At 46.1% G+C, this 19,870-nt stretch overlaps 4 protein-coding genes across 5 annotated transcripts; 3 read left to right on the top strand and 1 right to left on the bottom strand.

Moving 5' to 3' along the window:
- The first annotated feature begins 16 nt into the window (after positions 1–16).
- Positions 17–4,214, top strand: LOC127299419 (protein CTR9 homolog). The gene is made up of 3 exons (XM_051329384.1): positions 17–243; positions 841–907; positions 1,027–4,214. The coding sequence occupies exons 1-3, from the start codon at positions 103–105 to the stop codon at positions 4,011–4,013; spliced, it is 3,195 nt and encodes a 1,064-aa protein (XP_051185344.1). The 5' UTR covers positions 17–102; the 3' UTR covers positions 4,014–4,214.
- Positions 4,215–8,249: 4,035 nt separating this feature from the next.
- On the top strand, positions 8,250–9,640 carry LOC127299418 (thylakoid lumenal 17.9 kDa protein, chloroplastic). Its single transcript, XM_051329383.2, has 4 exons — positions 8,250–8,505; positions 8,588–8,714; positions 8,795–8,864; positions 9,153–9,640. The coding sequence occupies exons 1-4, from the start codon at positions 8,285–8,287 to the stop codon at positions 9,398–9,400; spliced, it is 666 nt and encodes a 221-aa protein (XP_051185343.1). The 5' UTR covers positions 8,250–8,284; the 3' UTR covers positions 9,401–9,640.
- Positions 9,641–10,972: 1,332 nt separating this feature from the next.
- Positions 10,973–15,188, bottom strand: LOC127299417 (rab GTPase-activating protein 22). 2 transcript variants are annotated; one of them, XM_051329382.1, is made up of 11 exons: positions 14,726–15,188; positions 14,508–14,603; positions 14,322–14,425; positions 13,469–13,728; positions 13,250–13,372; positions 13,074–13,162; positions 12,886–12,991; positions 12,697–12,794; positions 11,708–11,968; positions 11,474–11,557; positions 10,973–11,349 (listed from the first exon to the last, which is right to left on the bottom strand). In XM_051329382.1, exons 1-11 carry the CDS (start codon positions 14,834–14,836, stop codon positions 11,329–11,331), a joined length of 1,353 nt encoding a protein of 450 aa, XP_051185342.1. In that variant the 5' UTR covers positions 14,837–15,188; the 3' UTR covers positions 10,973–11,328. The 2 variants fall into 2 exon arrangements, with proteins under 2 accessions (XP_051185342.1, XP_071676013.1); XM_071819912.1 differs by lacking the exons at positions 14,508–14,603; positions 14,726–15,188 and having other exon boundaries at positions 13,469–13,744.
- Positions 15,189–18,178: 2,990 nt separating this feature from the next.
- On the top strand, positions 18,179–18,520 carry LOC127303409 (ethylene-responsive transcription factor 5-like). The gene has a single exon (XM_051334149.1). It carries the CDS (start codon positions 18,179–18,181, stop codon positions 18,518–18,520), a length of 342 nt encoding a protein of 113 aa, XP_051190109.1.
- The last annotated feature ends 1,350 nt before the right edge of the window (positions 18,521–19,870 follow it).

Raw genomic sequence — 19,870 nt, 5'->3', positions numbered from 1 at the left:
TTCCCTGGTACCGCCGCTGCTCCAGCGCTACTGCCACTTCGGAATCAGAACTCCTCTCCCCTGGTCGGCGGCGGCGGCGGCGACGGCGACGGCGACGGGAGGATGGCGAGCGTGTACATCCCGGTGCAGGGCACGGAGGAGGAGGTGCGGGTGGCGCTGGACCACCTCCCCCAGGACGCCTCCGACATCCTCGACATCCTCAAGGCCGAGCAAGCCCCTCTCCACCTCTGGCTCATCATCGCGGTAAATCTCCTCACAACTCGCCGAAATCCCTCGTCGTGTGCCCCGCCAAGGTTTCCTCGCGATTCTACCAGGTTCTAGGTCCAGCGGTGGTGGTCAGATTGATTTCTAGGGCTAGGGAGGATCTCGCCCCTGCAGATGCAGATGCGTCCTCTTTCAGTCCTTTCAAGGGTTCGGCCGATGTCGGCACATCCTTTTGAATTTCTCAAAAGTGCCTCTGCCATCGCGTTGTCCTGGTTGTTCACGCCCAGCTATTTCGGTCTGGGGCTGATGCTAGTGATGTTGATGAGGACCTAACAGTTAGTAACTAGTACTAGAATACCATGGTGAGTTTTTTGGACAAATAATGTGAGTGGAAGGAAGGTCCAGTGAAGAGGAGGAGCTGGGCCACAAGTTCATTCTCGAAATCCCAATCCTGCCTTACACACGTGACTTACTTTTAATCTATGGTTTAGGGTTATACTTGCATACCCTATCACCTGATTTAATAGTTGGTTTTCTTGCGAAATTGAATTGTCCCGATTGGTAGTTTTGTATCTATGTAACTATTGAGGAAATACCCACCTGCGCTTTCTAATAACTTGTGAAATTTATTGGCAGAGAGAATACTTCAAGCAAGGAAAGATAGAACAATTCCGACAGATTCTTGAGGAAGGATCCGGCCCTGGTTAGTTCTTGCATTATATAATTCTCAGCCTCTATAATTTATGATTTGAACAATAATATCACCTTGAATTATGCCACACTAGTTAATTTTCTCATGGAACCATTCCCTCTTCTCTGCAGAAATTGATGAGTATTATGCTGAAGTGAAGTACGAGCGGATAGCCATCCTTAATGCTCTGGGTGCTTTCCATACTTTCTTCGGAAAGGCCGAGAGAGCACCGCAGAAGGAAGCGCATTTCAAGGAGGCCACCCAGTACTACAATAGGGCATCCAGGATAGATGAAACTGAGCCGTCTACATGGATTGGAAAAGGTCAACTCTGTGTGGCCAAGGGTGAGCTGCAAATGGCATCCGACTCGTTCAAGATTGTGTTGGATGAGGATGGGGATAATTTCCCAGCTCTTCTTGGTCAGGCTTCGGTTTATTTCCTGATGGGTGATGCGGAACAGCAACACAAAAAGGCTTTGGAATGTTACAGGAACTCGTTAGATCTCTATAAGAGAGCTCTGCGGGCCTATACAGATTGTCCTCCTGCTGTAAGGCTTGGGATTGCTTTTTGTCGATACAAACTTGGCCAGCTAGACAGGGCTCGACAAGCTTTTGAACGAGTTTTGCAGTTGGACCCTGAAAGTGTTGACGCACTAGTAGCACTTGCAATCATGGACTTGCAAACAAATGAGGCCGGTGGCATTCGCAGAGGGATGGAAAAAATGGGAAGAGCCTTTGAAATCTATCCTTATTGCACTTTGGCACTCAACCACCTAGCCAACCATTATTTCTTTACTGGCCAGCATTTTGTGGTTGAGCAACTGACTGAGACTGCTCTCTCTTCAAGCAATCACGGGCTACTGAAATCACAGTCCTACTATAACTTGGCCAGATCATACCATAGTAAGGGGGACATTGAGACTGCTGGACGGTATTATATGGCATCTGTCAAAGAAATCAATAAACCGCAAGACTTTGTGTTGCCATTTGTTGGACTTGGTCAAATACATCTGAAATTTGGTGACTACAAACGTTCCTTAGCTAGCTTCGAGAAAGTTCTGGAGGTACACCCTGAAAATTGTGAAAGTCTAAAGGCCATTGGGAACATCTACACAAACTTAGGTGAAAATGACAAAGCCATAGAAACCTTCAAGAAAGTTACGCGGATTGATCCAAAAGATCACCAGGCATTTGTTGAACTCGGTGAATTGTTGGTGGAATCAGATTGGGCTGCTGCCATGGAATACTTGAAAACAGCACGTAGTCTCCTAAAGAAGGCAAGTGAGAAAATACCTGTTGAGTTGCTCAATGGAATTGGACTTCTTTATTTTGAAAAGGCGGAGTTTGAGCTGGCTGAACAAAGCTTTAAGGAGGCACTAGGAGATGGTATCTGGGTTTCAATGATGGATGGGAGCGTTGGTAGATCTATGGTTAGCTGGAGTGTACAGTACAGGGATCAGACTTTCTTTCACCAACTTGAAGAACAAATGCCTGTTGAGTTACCTTGCGATAAGGTCACCACATTGTTTAACTATGCAAGATTACTGGAAGAGCTTCAGGATACTGTGAAAGCCAGCCTCCTTTACCGTCTCATTATTTTCAAGTACCCGGACTACATTGATGCCTATCTGAGGCTAGCGGCTATTGCAAAAGGAAAAAACAATATTCAACTGAGCATTGAGCTGATAGGTGATGCTCTGAAGATAAATAGTAAGTATCCGAATGCACTGTCTATGCTTGGAAGTCTTGAACTCCAGAGTGATGAAAACTGGCTCACTGCAAAGGAACGTTTCCGTGATGCTAAAGATGCTACTGGGGGAAAAGACCCATACTCTTTGCTTCAGCTGGGGAACTGGAACTACTTTGCTGCCAATCGCCCAGAGAAAAAGGCCTCAAAATTTGAGGCTACTCATAGGGAGAAAGCAAAGGAGCTATTTTTGAATGTACTAAAGCAGAATCAGAGTAATATGTTTGCTGCAAATGGTATTGGAATCTTACATGCCGAGAAAGCCCAATGGGATATTGCCAAGGAGTTATTTACCCAGGTACATGAGGCTGCATCAGGAAGTATATTTGTTCAGGTACCTGATGTATGGATCAATTTGGCTCATATATATTTTGCTCAAGGCCTTTTTCAACAAGCAGTTAAGACGTACCAAAATTGCCTGCGGAAGTTCTTCTACAACACAGATGCAACTATACTCCTATACCTTGCCCGAACACATTATGAAGCTGAACAATGGCAAGAGTGCCGGAACTCTTTGCTGAGAGCTATACATTTGGCTCCATCCAATTATTTGTTACGGTTTAATGTCGGCGTTTCAATGCAGAAGTTCTCAGCTTCTACTCTACAGAAGACAAAAAGAACAGCTGATGAGGTTCGTGCAACAGTGAGTGAGCTTGAGAATGCCATCAGGGTATTCAGCCTGTTGTCTGTTGCATCGACGTACCATTCCCATGGTTTCGATGAGAGGAAAATAGAAACGCATGTGGAGTATTGCAAACATTTACTTGATGCTGCAAAGGTTCACCGTGATGCAGCTGAACAAGCTGAGCAGCAAACCAAGCAAAGGTTGGAAGTTACCCGTCAAATTGCTTTGGCTGATGAAGCTCGCCGGAGGGCTGAAGAACAGAGGAAGTTTCAGCTAGAAAGAAGGAAGCAAGAGGATGAATTAAAGCAAGTAATGCAACAGGAGCAGCACTTTGAGCGTGTCAAGGAACAATGGAAACATTCCAGCAACAGCGCTGGCAAGAGGAAGGATAGATCCAAGCATGATGATGAAGATGGGGAAAGTGGGAAGAGGAGGAGGAAGGGTGGCAAGAGGAGGAAGGATCAGAAGACAAAGATGCAATACGAGGAAGAGGAAGAGGATCAATACAGAAATGAACCAGAAGAAGATGATTATGCAACTATGACTGGTGGTGACAGGTCAGGGAAAGCCCCCGATCACCTTCTTGCGGCTGCTGGTCTTGAAGATTCTGACGCCGAAGATGATACGGGACATCCCCAGACTGCAATAGAGCGAAAGAGACGATCAGCATGGTCAGAATCTGATGATGATGAACCAGCGCGGAGGCCAGTGGAACCTAGCCCACGCGCGGACGAACCGAGTGAATGATATAGTTTGTAGGACGATGCTCTCTTGAGAATGAAAGGCGATGAACATGTATGCGATAACTTTATGTTTATGCAGACATTGGCTCCCTTGATGTGTAACAAAAAAGCAATGACGATCATCATTAGTTTAAGGTCGTCAAAGGTAACACAAATACCCAGGTGGATGGGGTTTTCCCGGTTAGAAATGATCTTGGTAATCTAATCCCTGTATATCTCTGACGGTCCTCATGCTGAAGCACCGGCCATGTTGTGTGCACTCTACGCTACAGGTCAGATGGGATGTAATCGTGTTATCTTTGAAACTGTCTCAATGGTGCTGAAGCAAGCAATGACAAGCGAAGAGTACAATCGTGCGTTGCTAGGTGCTCTGTTCCAGGAAATTAAATTTCAGCTGAAGAAAATTGTTTTTGGCGCTGTAAACCTTGTTGTATGTCGTGTCTTGTAATATGGCAAATTGGCAACACACAGTTTAGCTGAATCCTTATTTGGCCATTTCCCAGAATTTGAAATGGACGCTGTATCTGGCGATTTAGCCAGCATGAACTACTATAAGTTTGTAAATCAGTCTCGTAGCAAGAAAGTTTAGATCAGGTATATGTATTCAACATTCGACCTTTTTTTTTTTGAGATCCACATTGTACTGTAGAAGTCTAGAGTTATGATAACTGTAAGTTTGTAAATCAGTCTCGTATTCAACATTCTACTCTTTTATTTTTGAGATCCACATTATATTGTAGAGTAGATGATTTATCAACATGAATTTTGCTTCAAAGAAGCTAGCTCATACCCTCTCTTCGAGAACACTCGATAACAAATCATTGATATAATAATATCATAAAAACCCCGCGCAAATTCATGGATCCCTTGTAGCGAGGAGACTAGCTTTTGAGCTGCCACATATGGTTCGGAAGTACCACAGTGCCTTCCTGACGGGCCCTGTTGTCGGCATGAGAACTTTATGTTTGTTCAGGAAATGGTGAAGAAGCTTCATGGTGCGAGACAGACTAAGCTCGACATCACCAAAGTGTTTAACACCATGGATTGGGCTTTCATAGTGGAGGTGATGTCCAAGTAAGGTAATCAATGGAAAGGTAAAAAAATACTAGCACACGGATTGTTGTCACCTCCATATGCATAATACCAAATCACTCCAGATGACACACACACTCCTCTTTTCTTGCATACAAGTTTGATCAAAACATAACATAGATGAACGGGGTAACATATGCATCTATCAATACGTCAATCACAAAATACTTCATTGCATCTTATTACTCATGTCATAATAGAAGATCCACAATCAAAATATTACAAAGATGATCACGATCATAATAGACAGCTCATGTGATACTAATTAGTGAAGAACATAGAGAGAGACTGATGCAAGCTACTTCCATAAACCCATAGTTCAGATGTGAACTACTCTCTCTTCATCATGGTAGTTGCGGTCATGGTGTTGATGGAGATGGGGGAGCAACTAGTGGTGACTCCAGCAGCGTTCTCCCTCCAAATCTCCGCATGACTTCTCTGTTTTGTGCATTTCTCTGTTTGCGCTCACCTCCTCACGATTTCGCGATGGGTGCCATATTTATAGATCTTAGGGTCAAACTTATTGGATGTAGTGAAAACCAAGGTGAAAAGGGTGCACGCCCCCCCCCAAAATGGGGTGGGCCGCGCCATGGGACCTATCTCCTTGACCACACGCCTCCTCTAGTGCTTCTTCTCATTTTCTGACATTTCATGAAAAAATGATGCTCCAAAAAATTTAGCCCAATTTGACGTCCGTGAAATCCCTAAAACTCAAAAATATGCAAAATATGGTTTTCTATACTGCAGTATTAAAAACCAATAGAAGAGAACTGTATTGCAAGTTCCCATAAATCAATGTAAAACAACTAGAGAACCTCACATTTCATGCATATATCATATAATATCATATTAAAAGCACCAAAGTTCATGGATACAAGCTAGCCTTTTCTCAAAGTAGTCCTTTGCTATCTTTCATTGTCCACTAAGAAATTTGTTTCGAGGACCCCCCCCCCCCCCCCCCCCAACCCCCATTCAGTTCCACCGTCGCAATAGAGCATGTGCTTATATTTTTTTTCTCTTAACTATTTTGCCGTTCCAAAACAGAAAATCCTGCTTTTGTAGAAGTTGTTTTGGACCATTTTTTTTTCAAACATACATAAAATAAGTTTTCATGGTCACGGCTTTATCTTCTACATATTGAAGGATGTACACTTTCTCTTTTGCTCTTGCAATTAAAAATGCCAACATGCAAATGTGTTTTTTTTTTACTTAGCTAATGCAATGTTTTCTCGGTATTTTTGCACTGCACAATCAATTCTTTCACTAAATATATATATGTGTGAGGGAGTAATTTTTTCCTCTCATTAAAATATAGGGAAAAAACATATTGTGTGATTAACCCTATATAACTAGGAAGCTTATTCTATCTTTGGCTGTTAACTTTTGAACTCCTTTTGGGTACATCCTAAACAATTTTCGTATGTATAAATTTAATAAATATGTAGTACTGCACATTTATATTTGTGAGTTGCAGATGAGAATGCCAGAACACTTTCCATTATAATTGTGTATGCATGAAGAGATGAACACCCAGTGATACAAATTTCTTGTTTGTGAGGTGTAATTTGCAACACAAGCGACAATGTGAAATCCTTACCGATGTTTTTTATGCGTTACTTGGTTAACATAGTATTAGTTGGGGAATCTCTTTTAAGAAGAATAGCTTTATGTTGAGTCGCTGAGCTAATTGTCCTCCTTTTTCTCCGTTATCATCTTCAGAAGCTTATCACTGTTACTCCCTCCTTCTGTTTTTATATACCCCACTATCAAAATCTGGTTTTCTACAAATATAAGGCCATTATGTCTTCCTAAGAAAAAAATGATTTTGTTTTTCCTCGTACAATGGTGCTTATTAATCTGAAAATTGAATGCAACTTGTAAGAAGGAGGCACAATATGCAATATATTTAACTACCACACGATAGGTTGTGTTTTCAAGCGATTAATCACACATTTATTAGTTGGTTTTGCTTTTCTTGGTGAAGGAAATATGAGTTAGTGGCCTTATATATAAAAGTAGAGGAAGTAATTAATCTGAGATTGATTGGTCCGGTCTATTTGAATTTATTCGCTCGCATGCCATATATGCAATATGGAGGTAAGTTTGTCTTGGAGTTCTGCTAAGATGTTGAAAGCTCTTGTGTATCTTAAAATTTGACTGTAATTATGCATAACAACAACCAAAAGCTTTTTTTTGGTGATCTGATGAAATAAATCCTCTAGGGTACTAATACAACACTTTTGGTATGCTGGCCATAACCACTTCAAAATTCTCTAGATTTTTGGTTCATAGTTTCTCATCACGTGTCAAAATGTGATAGTGATACATGATGATTGTTATGTCATCTAACTTCCGTGTGGAATACTATTCCTTTTCTTTTTTCATCTATAAGGTTTAGAAATTTGTCTGAGTTAATGGTACATTAACAATTTGCTCATTAACTGACAACCACTCTGTTTCATTTGTCTGTGAAGTGACAGTTTTAATTTCAAAAGAAACCACATGCCTTCTGGATTACTCTCTCTATAGCTCCAAGCACCATTGCCACCCTATTGTTCCCATAGAGGTTGCGATTTTCTAGCCATCTTGATTGTTGCATACTCTGGATCCACAGTTGATGATGGGTGCCTCTCAATGTCTTGTTCGTGTCGTCTTGTGGTTGTATGGCCATGTTTTTCGAGTCTTTGTTAAGCTTGGTTGTGGGTGTGTGATTTATGTGAGCTTGGCTCTGTTGTTGTAGACTTTCGCCCGATTTTCTCCTAAAAGCTACACACTTTTTTCTTAATTAATAAATGAGGTAAAAAATTTACCTCTGTTTAAAAAACAGTTTTAATTTCATATGTATTAATTTTTAGTTAGATGTTCATTAAATTTTGTGGTGAACATTCTTGGTACTTCCTTTCATATTCATAAATAAATTGAGCATTTCTTTTTCTTGGTGTACTACCAGGGTGTGAATTTAGCATGACCACTGCTTGTTCATTAAATTTTATGGTGAACATTCTTGGTACTACTACATTTCATATTCATAAATAAATTGAGCATTTCGTGCAGACAGAAAGCATGCGGATTTTGTGGAGCAGCTTGTTCCAGCCTAGAGAGATAGCATCCACGCACGATCCAAGATAAATATTTACACACACAAAAATACAAGCTAGCAGGCATGTGTGGTGTGGGACTGAAATGAACATGATGACGCGGTGGGCCTTGTTGGCTTCTTCTTCCATTCTTGGCGCAGCCGAAGCTCCCAGCTCGTCTGCTACTCCGGCCACGACCAGGAGAGCACTCCTGCTCTTCTCCACCTCACCTTTCACCCTCGCCGCCGTCGCCGCAGCAGCAGCTCAGCCCTCCTCCACTCCCTACTCCCAATCGAGGACCCTGCAGCTCGGCCTCGACAACAACGGGTGGGTACCTTCCATCGATCGTCTACTGCTATTCATGCCAATTCTGATTAGCAAGCAATTCCCATTGTCGTCATGCATGCAGGAAGATCAGGACATGCCCTTCCACCAATCCGGGCTGCGTGTGCACCAACCCCACCGTCGGCGCCTCCTCCTCCGTCGCCTCCCCGCTCATCATCCCGGACGCTACCTCCGCCGACGCTGCCGCTCAAGTACCTGAATTTTCATTCTCATTCACCTAGCTTGACTCAAAAATCAAAATTAACCGACTCACAGTTCACTGCCATGACAGTCGTTGCGTCAGGCCATCAGCAAGACACAGAAGAATGTCGTCTTCAAAGTTGATCAGCAGACTCCTCACGGTACTTTCATCTGCGAGCCCCTTCTATTTTTAAAATGGTCGAGATTTCTACGATTTTATCAGTTATGATCCTAGGATTTGTGATAACATAGATGTTTGATCCGATCCTGACTGGCTTGGCTGCAACCATGTGTGCGGTGTGCCACCCATTGAGTACAATTGTACAAAGCAAATGTTGTAGGCCCTCCGATCCATAATAAGTGTCGGTCAACTTTAGAGTTGTATCTCAGATTCTCAGTATGCTCTGCTGAGTGCGTCCGTCTGTATATATGAGAATGTATGCATGCAGGCCACTACATCCAGGCGGAGGTGGACGGCGGCTTTGGCCGGGACGTGATGGAGTACCTGGTCAGGAAGGACGCCGGCGTGGTGGCCTACCGTTGCATCGCCACCAAGGTCACCTTCATCTACCCCTTCACCACCGCCATCGGTGACTCGCGGGGGCAGGCGCAGAGGGTCGACGCCGTCGCACAGGAACTCGGGTGGTACGCGCCAGACATTTCATCCTCCATCGACTTCGACGATGTTTCGACCTGATTCAGCTGGAGATACAAAGATGCACTATTGCAGAACATGCAGAAAGGGTGATGGATAATAATGTCGTCCTATATATCACGGCTTGTCGTAGATATGTTTTTTTAGATTACACCCTGAAAGGTATTACAACAACGCCAATTAAGGCTGCACGATACAAATGCATATATGTTTGTACTGTAGCTGTCAATTTGTGTTTGGAAAACAAGAATCATTATAGGAATCTCGCAGATAACAAGCTAACTATGGAACGATTTTGGGGGAACTTTTGCATGTCAATGGCATCTCTTGTTTGAAAATACGGGTCCTTTCTCCGCAAGAACTTTCACCAAAGATAGGCACACTCAGGTGGCATACAAGGGGTGCAAGGGACTCGCATGCATCTGCTTGTACTGCAGCATTTTCCCGTTACATGCTGATCGAGCTTTCGAGTTCCCTAGGAAGAAGATGCAGGAGACAGACGAGGTGGGGAGTCTAGCGGAGAAATCTTCTAGCCAAAGTAAGTGTTTTCACAGGCACTTCACTTTCAGTTTCTTGTCCTTATGATGACATTCGATTCTTGCATTTTTCTCACTCAGGGGAAGGAGAAATACTATCTTTCTGATTTGCTACTCTTTTTAAAATAATTGTTATTATAAGCCTAACTAAATGATCAAGATGCAACATGGCTTCAGCGAATTCAGGTTCACACACCTATTGAAGCTTCACTGCAGTCTTCAGCTAATGGTTATTTTTTAGATCTTGGTCATATCTAACGTGAGCACTTGACATGGCACAACTTGTACTACATTAGAACACATTGCTGCGCGTTTAGATTTCCTTGGGGCTGAAGAATCATGCATTCTTGTTAAAATTTCAGCAGGAGCAGATAGAAGAGGTAAATCAAAGAATCATTCTTGTGGACGGTGGTGGCTTCCTTTGGGAGGGCCATAGACTGGAAGAAGGGAATCATCAGCTCTTCTTGCCGGAAGATGCCGTTGTATTCCTTGTTTAGGTTAGCAAACGGGTTGCTTGCTTTGCTGTGCCAGATGTAAGGTAGAGCAGCCTTAGTAATACCCAGGCTCAAATGATCAGTAATAACATGTACTCGCAAAGATAACTCGGTACAGATAAAACTGCAGCAGGACAGGACGTACAAAACACGGTACCAGGATAGGACGTACTTGTGAGGGTTGTGATATACACCGAATCGTCCATGCCAATCTAATTATTCAATTTGCAGTCAGAAACGTTGCAATTTTTGAAGAAAATTAAAATTTGGTTCCTTGGTGTACCATTTTGCCAACACATCATGCATCACAACGACCAATAGGCTGGCCATCACGCATAATGCCGAAATACATCGTCCTGGAAGCATGTCAAGTTTCTTTGGCTTCCTGATGATAGAACTCGGAGGATGATGGGGGACTGTGCGAGCAAAACACCAAGTATGCTGCTAATCATTGATAACCCGAGGAGGGTGCTTATGAAGTGAAAGGATCTCAACTTGAGCACAAGTCCAGGGCTAACACAAGGCAAGTTAAGCTCATCGCTGGACAGAGCCGAGCCCATGCCCAACTTTAGCATACATGAAAAGAACAACGAAAAGGACCAATATATAGAACATAATATTAATTAGTATGTATTTCTCTTTTGCCTCGCACAGCCACACACACAAAATCCTGGTGATCTCTTATGCTTGTCTTTTTTCATTTTATAAGAATTTACACACAGGTTTTGTTCTCAAATTAATCTTACACGTTTCTTCTTTGGAGTGGAAAGAATCTTGCCCTTGGAAAAACTGTTACTTCTCAGAGAACAATGCACTCGCTTATACACATTTTTCACGTTGGCAAGCAATGCTCTGCAATCAAATTTACATACAGCAAGTACTGCTTCTGCCTTCCTTGCATACAACAACCACCTTCTGGCAGATCACCGTGTGTGTTATGTTAGGGTTTCTTTCCCTGCATCTGCTAACACAACAAGATAATTTTTGTTCATTCATCTTTGGTTTGGCAAAAAATTTTTTTTTTTTGAAAAGCACTCTCTAATGCATAGCATCAGTAAGAGGAGCGGGAGGAAGCAGCTTGTTACCTTTCTAAGGTACTTCGCATGAAGTTTCAGTGCAGCCTCGCAAGCCTTCTTTGCATCCAAGTTCCCGTTAACATTGTTCAGTATCTAAAACAAAGAAAGAGATGTGGTAAACAAGATCAGCAAACCGAACTTCAGATCTACTAGAACCTATAACATATCTTATTTCATTCTTAGTTCAGAATCCTAATAAGTGTTCCATTATAAAATAAGAAATATGGCTTCATCCCAGCTTACCCTTATAAGGTCATCTAACCCTCGGGCTTCTTGCAGGAGCTTCTGGCTGTTCTCCTTCAGAACACTAGCAACCAGGAAAACAGAGATAGGGACAGGGCCATCAACAGCGTTTGCACCATTCTTCAAGTTCGCCCTCTCGTACTTGCCAAACTGACGGGTCGGCTTTACTCTTGGCTTATGCCCTTGAGTTCTGTCAGTTGCAGCCCCGGCCTCTTCATATGTGGAGAACATGTCAGGATCATATTCTAGAGCCCACATCATCTGCGGACAGGAAATATGATCAGCTTTCAATCAAACCCTTTATTTGCAAATGAGAGTTAAAACTTCAGGAAACAGTCCTTTAGACATTACAACCAGGGTGACACTTGGCTGGCCTTTACTGGTCTCTAGATAGTTAGTGAGCACCTAATGATGAAAATCCGTGGATTCAATGAGTCTTCTAAGTTTTCCTTTTGTTTTGATCAACAGATGTGCAAAATATGCAGCTTCAGTCTAAATCCATGTGCATTTCTAACTCAACTAATGTACAACAAAAGCGTGAATGCTCTTTTGCATGTTACAGTGATCAACCCAACAAAGCTGGTGTGTGATTGTTTGCCAGTGTAACCATCTTGACCGATTTCTGAATCCCTGGTTGGCTGATACCATTCGTTTTATTTTATGGACACAAAAATAACTTGACTACACAAATAGTACGAAATATGCATTATTTTGGATGGCTTGCCTAACTAAACTTGACTTTCAACACCTTTGAACATATTAGTGGTATCATTAAAGAGAAGGAAAGAATATCTGAATATGGCATCTTAAATAGAGTGGGAAATCTTATTTAAATTAAAGGAATTGTAGACCTTGATAATTTGAGAAATGGATGCCACTGTTAACACAACACCACTGTACCAGATTTGATTCATAGATCAAACCTGATCTGGATGAAATGAACAGATATAATGTTTAAGATTTAGCAACACATCGAAAGAATTATTTACCTCCCAGAGGTACAAGGAGTCCCCAAATGACAATTCACGCCGAAACAACACCATGAACATACGGAATGCAAAGAGATAATCACCCCCGCCAAGTGTTTCTGTGTTCAAGATTCAACAAGCACAGTGCAATAACATCAAATGGATATCCAGGCTGACTGATTGACAGATCGCTGAGTCCTTATTACATACCTAGGTGGTCATGTAACTTTGGGTCCAGCACCTGAATGATAGAAGCAAGGTGCTGAAGCTGGTTCTCAACCCCAACAGATTGCTGTGTGCATCTGAAATTCCCTCGCTTTAAAATCAGAAATAGACAACAATAAGTGAAATTAGAAGAAACAAGCAAGGCTGAAGACTGAGAGAGAAGCAGTGCATACCAGTCTCCGCATCAATCTCTCAAAGCACCAAAATGCGTCTGCTTCATCATTGAGTAACACTATCATCGGTGAGCATAAATCACTCATTCCTGTTTAATATATGGAAAGTACATACATAAGAATATTTTCAGACATTAAAATAAGCTTTATATCTGCAAATAGGAGGATACAGGCACCTTGACAATAACCAACTTCTTTGTCGATCCACGCGTACACAGCTAGAATATCCCACAACTTGGAGAGATTTTCTTTCTTCTCATAGAACACCATGGATCGGTCAGTGCGCAGAACATCAAGACCTATTATAACCACACCCACAAAACATAAGACCGGGGAGAATAGAATAATGGCAGACAACAAGAAGTAGTAGCACACAATCGATGCTTACACCTTACCAATTTGGTGCAATGTGAGTTTCCACTCGATAATTTGTTTATCTGTCAGACGGTCCACAGACTCAGCCACCCCATTTCCATTGTTGCTGCTGGTCGAACCACCTTGCGACGTACCCTGGTCTGAAGTCGCTTCGAGTAGAACCAAAGGGTCCTTAATAGGCACACCATCCTCAGTTATGATCGGGGCTGTGATGATTTTACCACTGCCCACGTGAGAATCCATATCTCTGCATTGTTCCTTCCATCTAGCATACTGCATTCTGCATAGGGCTCATGCTGTCAAAACAAATTAACAGCTGCCTTGAACAGGTGCTTCTGAACTCTTGGTAATAAAAAAGATATAATATGAAGAATGTGGGAAAAAGGAGTCACAATTCTTATATGTAGCGGCACTAATTGATTTCCACAGTAGAGAATATTAAGAGATGGTCACTAGCAAGTAGCAAGCAAATGAAGGTGACATGGGATCATACTAGCCTGTTATGGTTGTAAGGATACTAAAGACCATGGCAGCGCGTACTATTTCATCCAAAACTTGCTTAGGTGTGTATCCAACCTTACACGTATTGGATGATATGGTAACTCGCTGTAATTCTTTGTAAACCGGTGATACCAGCGCTTTTAATTAGATATATTGTGTGCACTAATACGCAGTTCAAAAAATGACACTAGATAGCGAGTTTTTCTGGTTTCAGGCCCTAGGAGCACCCCCTAAGGTGAAGTGAACACATACCACATTTTGATAACGGAAAACAAGTGCGAAGAGAGAGCTTGGCAGCATTTTTTCAATGTACCCTGAACTAGCATTATTAATTTACTTGTAGCCGAGAAAAGTATAGGCAGATGTGAGTACCTTCTGGTGTTCCTTATGTGGTCGCGCTCATCGAATGTGCTATCGGGATCGAAACAGCCAAGCAAGAACTCCCAGACCTCGTTCCTAATCGCAGGGTGCACACCCTAACCCCGGAGGAAGAAAAGGAGTGTCAGAGACGAATGAGGGGTGCTGGAATGAAATGTAATGAATGAGAAGGGAGGGTACCCCTCTCTGTATCCGGCTTAGAACAGATGCAATGTGCAGGTTGCCCTGTTGCGTGAACGCAGCCTGCCATTTTCGAACGCTCAGCGTTCTGCCAACCTGAAATTCAGTGATTGCAGCGTGCTCAGTGAGGGAGCTAGATGCAAGATCCATCCTCCTACATAGTACAAAACTAGACTAGATTGGGAAGGAAGGAAAGCAGGGAGCAACGGGGAGCTGACCTTGATCTTGAACTTGGTGTCGGGAACGTTGCTGGCGCAGTCGGGGCGCAGCTGGTACAAGGAGCTTGAGGAATCGGCATCCGAGTCCTTGCTCCAGCGCCGCCGCATCATCTTCCGAGTCCGATTGGCCGTTGACTTTCCTCTTTTTCTTAGTAGCGTCAGCAGCAGCCGTTCTTGGTCTCGATCTTGTTTGCTAGCAGGAGAGGAGGCAGATGGATCCAAGAAAAAGATCAAGCCCACCTAAGCATAAGAATCGATTGATCTCTGCCCTGCCCACCTAAATAAGAAAGTTGGAACTTGGAGATTCAAGAATGGGGATGCTGGGCAATTGGTAGTGGCGGCCGGCCGGTAGATGGGTTGCTGGTGGTGCGCTGTCTGTGCCGCCCTTTTCTCCCCTCACTCTGGCTGGATCAGCACCACCAGGGGAAGGAGGTCCTACCTACGGAAGATAGTCTCTCACGAAACTAACCGGGAGTCAACTAAGAGCATTTGCTACCGACGCGCTAAAACGTTCGCGCGGCATAAAAACTGCCGGTTGCAGCGCATGGGAGGAAATCGGCCCTCCAGCAGGCGCTGCAAACCGCGCGGCACTGTAAAATTTTTAAGACGCGGGTCGGTTTGCACTATCGCGAGCGGCATACGCCGGCTACAGCGCGCGGCATCGCTCGTCCACGCGCGAGAAAACCCCCGCGCTGAAACTTCTCCTTCCGCGTCGCCGTTTGAGCGCCCAATCCCTCGTCTCCGCGCGGCCGCCGGTACAATCCCGACGATGGACGGCCCCTCCGGCAGCCCACCGACCCCTCCCTACTCCGTCCCACCCTCCGCCGCCGCCGCTTCCGCCGCGCCACCGCCCAGTGCGTCAAACCCTAGCGGCAGCGCCGACGCCGGCGACACAACGGCAGATGCGCGTGCGCTCTTCGTTCCGCTGCGTGGGGCGCTGCACACAGGCGCCACCGCCGCGCAGGGCGCCGGCAACGCGCGGGCAGCGCCGAGGAGGAAGACGTTGTCGACCAAACGACCATACGTCGGTGCCACCTCCGTCGCGCCGCCGAAGAAAGCGAAGGCGCCCGCCTCCCGCCGGCCGCAGCCTCCTCCTCCTCCGACGAATCAGACGCCTCCTCCTCCTCCGACGACGAACCAGTCGGCGCCTCCGTTCGGCAACCGCGCGGGCGCACATACGGTGCATGATGAAATGCCTGAGAGGTAAAAAAACACTATTTTTCATCCAAATTGTAGTTTAAGATGCATACATAGGCAGAGAATAATGAATTTCATTGCAATGTAGAGTCGATGATGACACATTCATGGAGACAATTAATATTGGATCTTCGTTTATGCATGATGAAGCCGCCGATGGAGAGGAGGAATATGATGATGTAGATGAGGAAGGAGAAGGGTTGATTGAACCTCGCCATCCCAGTCGGTCGGCCAACTACACAATAGCGGATGATAAGTTGCTTTGCAAGACATGGTTGACAATTGGAATGGATCCAACAACCGGTACCGATCAAACAAGAGAAACATATTGGATGAGGATGACGGAGTACTTCAACACACACAACACAAGTGGGAACGAGCGAACCATGCGCTCACTTCGTTCTCGTTGGTCCGGCATCAACACCGATTGCCAAAAATGGGCGGGTGTGCAAGCCAACGTCGATGTTCTTAATCCAAGTGGCACAAATGAGAATGATAGGGTAAACCATTCTACTACTATGTTGACCATATGGCTCATATGTGAAGAATACGGTTCTAGTTCATATAGCTCATCTATTTTCTTTTCCGCATATGTGTAGAACTCTATGGCTCAAGGATTGTTTAGGGATGTGGAAAAGAAGAACAAGAAAGGCAACAAGATTCTTGGCAAGCCATTCACCTTGCATCATTGCTATGAAGTTCTAGGGAATGAAGAAAAGTGGAAGACCCGCGGCAAGTTGGATGCGGCAACTATGGCGGCCAATGCTACCGGTGATGCAACAATCATCGATGATGATGATGATGATGATTGAAGTGATGAAGGCAAAAAGAGAAGCTCCACTCCTCACTCGGTCAACAATGGGCGGAGGAATGTGCATGGTAGGAAGACCGCCAAAGATATGAAGGGAAAGAAGGCCGGAGATGACGACATTGCAATGGCTATGAAAAGGATTGCAAATGCACGATTGCAAAGCAAATAAAGATAGGAAGATGCAAAGAAACTTGGATAAAGAGGCTATGGATGCTATTGAAGCTAGGAGAGCCACTTTGGAGGAGAGGATTGCCGCCAACGAGGAGAGGAAGTTGACTTTGGAGGACAAGAGGCAAGCCACCGAGGAGCATCTACGCCTAGCGGAGGAGGAGAGGAAGCTTTTCTTGATGGATACTTCCCAAATGGATGAGAGACAAAAGGAGTACATCAACCTTCTTCGCGATGAAGTGTTGGCCAAGAAGAGATTGTTGGTAGCCAACATGAACAATTCCACGACCGGCATGTTTGGAGGAGGCATGTTTTGAGGAGGCATGCCGGCGTTTGGAGGAGGCATGGGAGGCATGACCGGCATGGGAGGCATGGCCGGCATGGGAAGCGTGCCCATGCCCGCCATGGGAGGCATGACCGGCATGGGAGGCTATGGAGGCATGGCCGGCATGGGAGGACCAACCTATGGAGGAGTGTTTGGAGGGACTATGGGAGGCTCGGTGAGTGGTGTGTATGGGAGAATGGGAGCATCACCGGGAGGCTTCGTGTCTTCCATGAATGCTACTATTCCTACTTCAACCCAAGATGACGAGGAAGAAGAAGAAGGTGTTGACTTGGAAAATGCGGAAGTGTGATATGCAAATTGTGTGTTCCACTTTGTCCATTTGAACCATATGTCGTGTGTCATTGTTGAACTACGTCATTTTGTGTGTCGGTCTTGAACTATGTGATGTGTGTTGCACTTTGTGTCCATTTTAATTATGGTAGAATATTTGTTTCATGATTTATGTGTGAGTATTTGATCTTTGTGAGATGCATAGTAGTGTAGAAAACTGTTTTCCGCGCCCGCGCGCTGTATTTTGGCGCGCCCGGCGGAGGACCATTTTTACCGCCCGCGCACGCGCTGCATATTGGCGCGTCCGGCGGTGCAAAAACCGGCGCAGCGCGCTATCCGTTTACCGCGCGGCGAAACGGAGGTTTAGCGCGCCGCCATCTCCAACAGAGGCTGTAAAAAGCCGTGCGCTGCAAAAAAAAAACAGCCAGCTTGGCGCGCGCGGGCGCCCGCGCGAAGCTCCAGCGGAGGCGGGAAAAAGACGCGCAAAAAATTTTACCGCCCGCGCGCGTTTGCGCTATTCCGCGCGCGCTATAAACGCGACACGCGCGAACGCGGCCTACCGCCTGAACATTCCACGCGCCGCTCCGTCTCTGTCTCTCTCCCCACCGACGCTCCACCTTTCTCCCGTCGACGCTCCGCCTCCGCGCGCCTCCGTCCGAAGATGCCTCTGCGCCGCCGCTCTGCCTCCGGCTACCACGGCGTTCGGGCGCGGCCGAGCGGCCGCTTCGACGCGGAAATCCTCTCTGGGGACGAGCGGATCCGCCTCGGCACGTTCGATACGGCGCACGAGGTGGCGCGGGTGTACGACGCCGTCGCCTGGCGCCTCGGCCACTCCCGCTGGACCATGAATTTTCATGACGTCTGGACGCGGGAGCAGGCGGAGCAGCTGGCGCCCCCGTCGCCGGTCATCACGCGCGAGCAGCAGCGCCGTCAACGGGAGCTGGAGCAGCGCCTCCTCATCGTCGAGCGCGACGAGGCCCTTCGCCTCGAGTGGGCGCGCTAATTCTCCGAGGATGTCTCCGCCACAGAAGCTTTCTACGCGCAGAAGGAGGAGGAGGAGAAGGCGGCGGCGAAGGTGAAGAAGAAAGGCGAGCCGCGAGAAGTGCCGCGCCGAGTCCGCGACGAGGAAGGCGGCGAGGGCAGAGAAGACGGCGAGGAAGGAGAAGGAGAAGAAAAACGGCGCAGGGCCGTCCACCATCGTTTCTCCTCCTCCTCCTTTGAGTGGACTTCGACGCCGGTGTCGGAGACGACTCCGAGCACCCACTCCTCGAACTTCGACTGGGACTCAGAGTAGACTTCGAGTGTAGTTTAAATAAAACGTCGCTAATGTCGAACTTTCAATATATTTCGTAATATTTCGTATTTTATTTGTTTTGTTTGATTTATATTTGGAACGAAAATGATCCAACTAGCCGTTTGGGGCGCGTCGCGTGCTGCATAATGGCGCGCCCGGCGAAGGAGCACTTTTCCCGCCCGAGCACGCGCGGCAAAATGGCGCTTTCAGCGGGGCAACTTCCACGCGAACGTGCGGTAACTGTTTACAGCGCGGTGCAAACTACATATAGCGCGCTGATTTTTGAAGCTTCTGTTGGAGATGCTCTAAGGCTTTATTAGTTTCAAAAAGAAAACTGCAAGCAATTTTTTATTTCTTTTCTTTCGAAAGACAACCAGCGGTGGAGATTGTTAACATAAAACTAAACTAAAATGTATAAACGGTGGAAATTTAATTTAATACGAATCCGCGAAACGTTTACATGAAAGCAAAGAATTTCTCCAAGACTTGATTGTTGACCGTGCCTGCCGCCCGGTAAGCTAAGAATTTCTCGGATGATCATCGAAATCAACACACATGCCACAACTGGACACCCAGGGTCAGTTCTTGGATTGCTTTTGAAAACGTCCCCGTGGCTCTCGCCAAGGGCGACCTGGGGGCGACCCTCCTCCCCTAACCCTAGCGCCGCCGGGGCCTCTCCTCCCCCGCGCCGCCGTCGGAGGAAGCTGCCGGGCAAAGCCCGGGTGGCCGATGGTGGCGACCGGGCGTTTCTCGCAGATCCCTCGTGTCCTAGGCGGCGGATCGGGGCGGGACTGGTGAGGCGCTGCCCTGCGCGCGGTTCTCCGGGCGCATGGTGTCGCGGCCCGGCGAGCGGCGGCGGGTGCCTCCGGCGGCGTGCCCGGCGTGCCGGCGGCAGAGGTATGGGTTGGGGCGGGCTGGATGGGGTCAAACCCTAGGTCCTCTCCTCCTTGCCTTCTCCGTGGTGTCGGAGGCCGGCGGTGGAGGGCTGGCTATGGGGCTGCGGCGTTGCCCCGGCGGGTGCGGCATCTCCGGACTTCATGTCTCCGGCCTACAACCTTG

The sequence above is a fragment of the Lolium perenne genome, chromosome 5 (assembly GCF_019359855.2).
Source record: "Lolium perenne isolate Kyuss_39 chromosome 5, Kyuss_2.0, whole genome shotgun sequence".
NCBI lineage: Eukaryota > Viridiplantae > Streptophyta > Magnoliopsida > Poales > Poaceae > Lolium > Lolium perenne.
The sequence above is the reverse complement of the archived record's forward strand: the minus strand, read 5'-3'. Positions and strand labels throughout refer to the sequence as shown.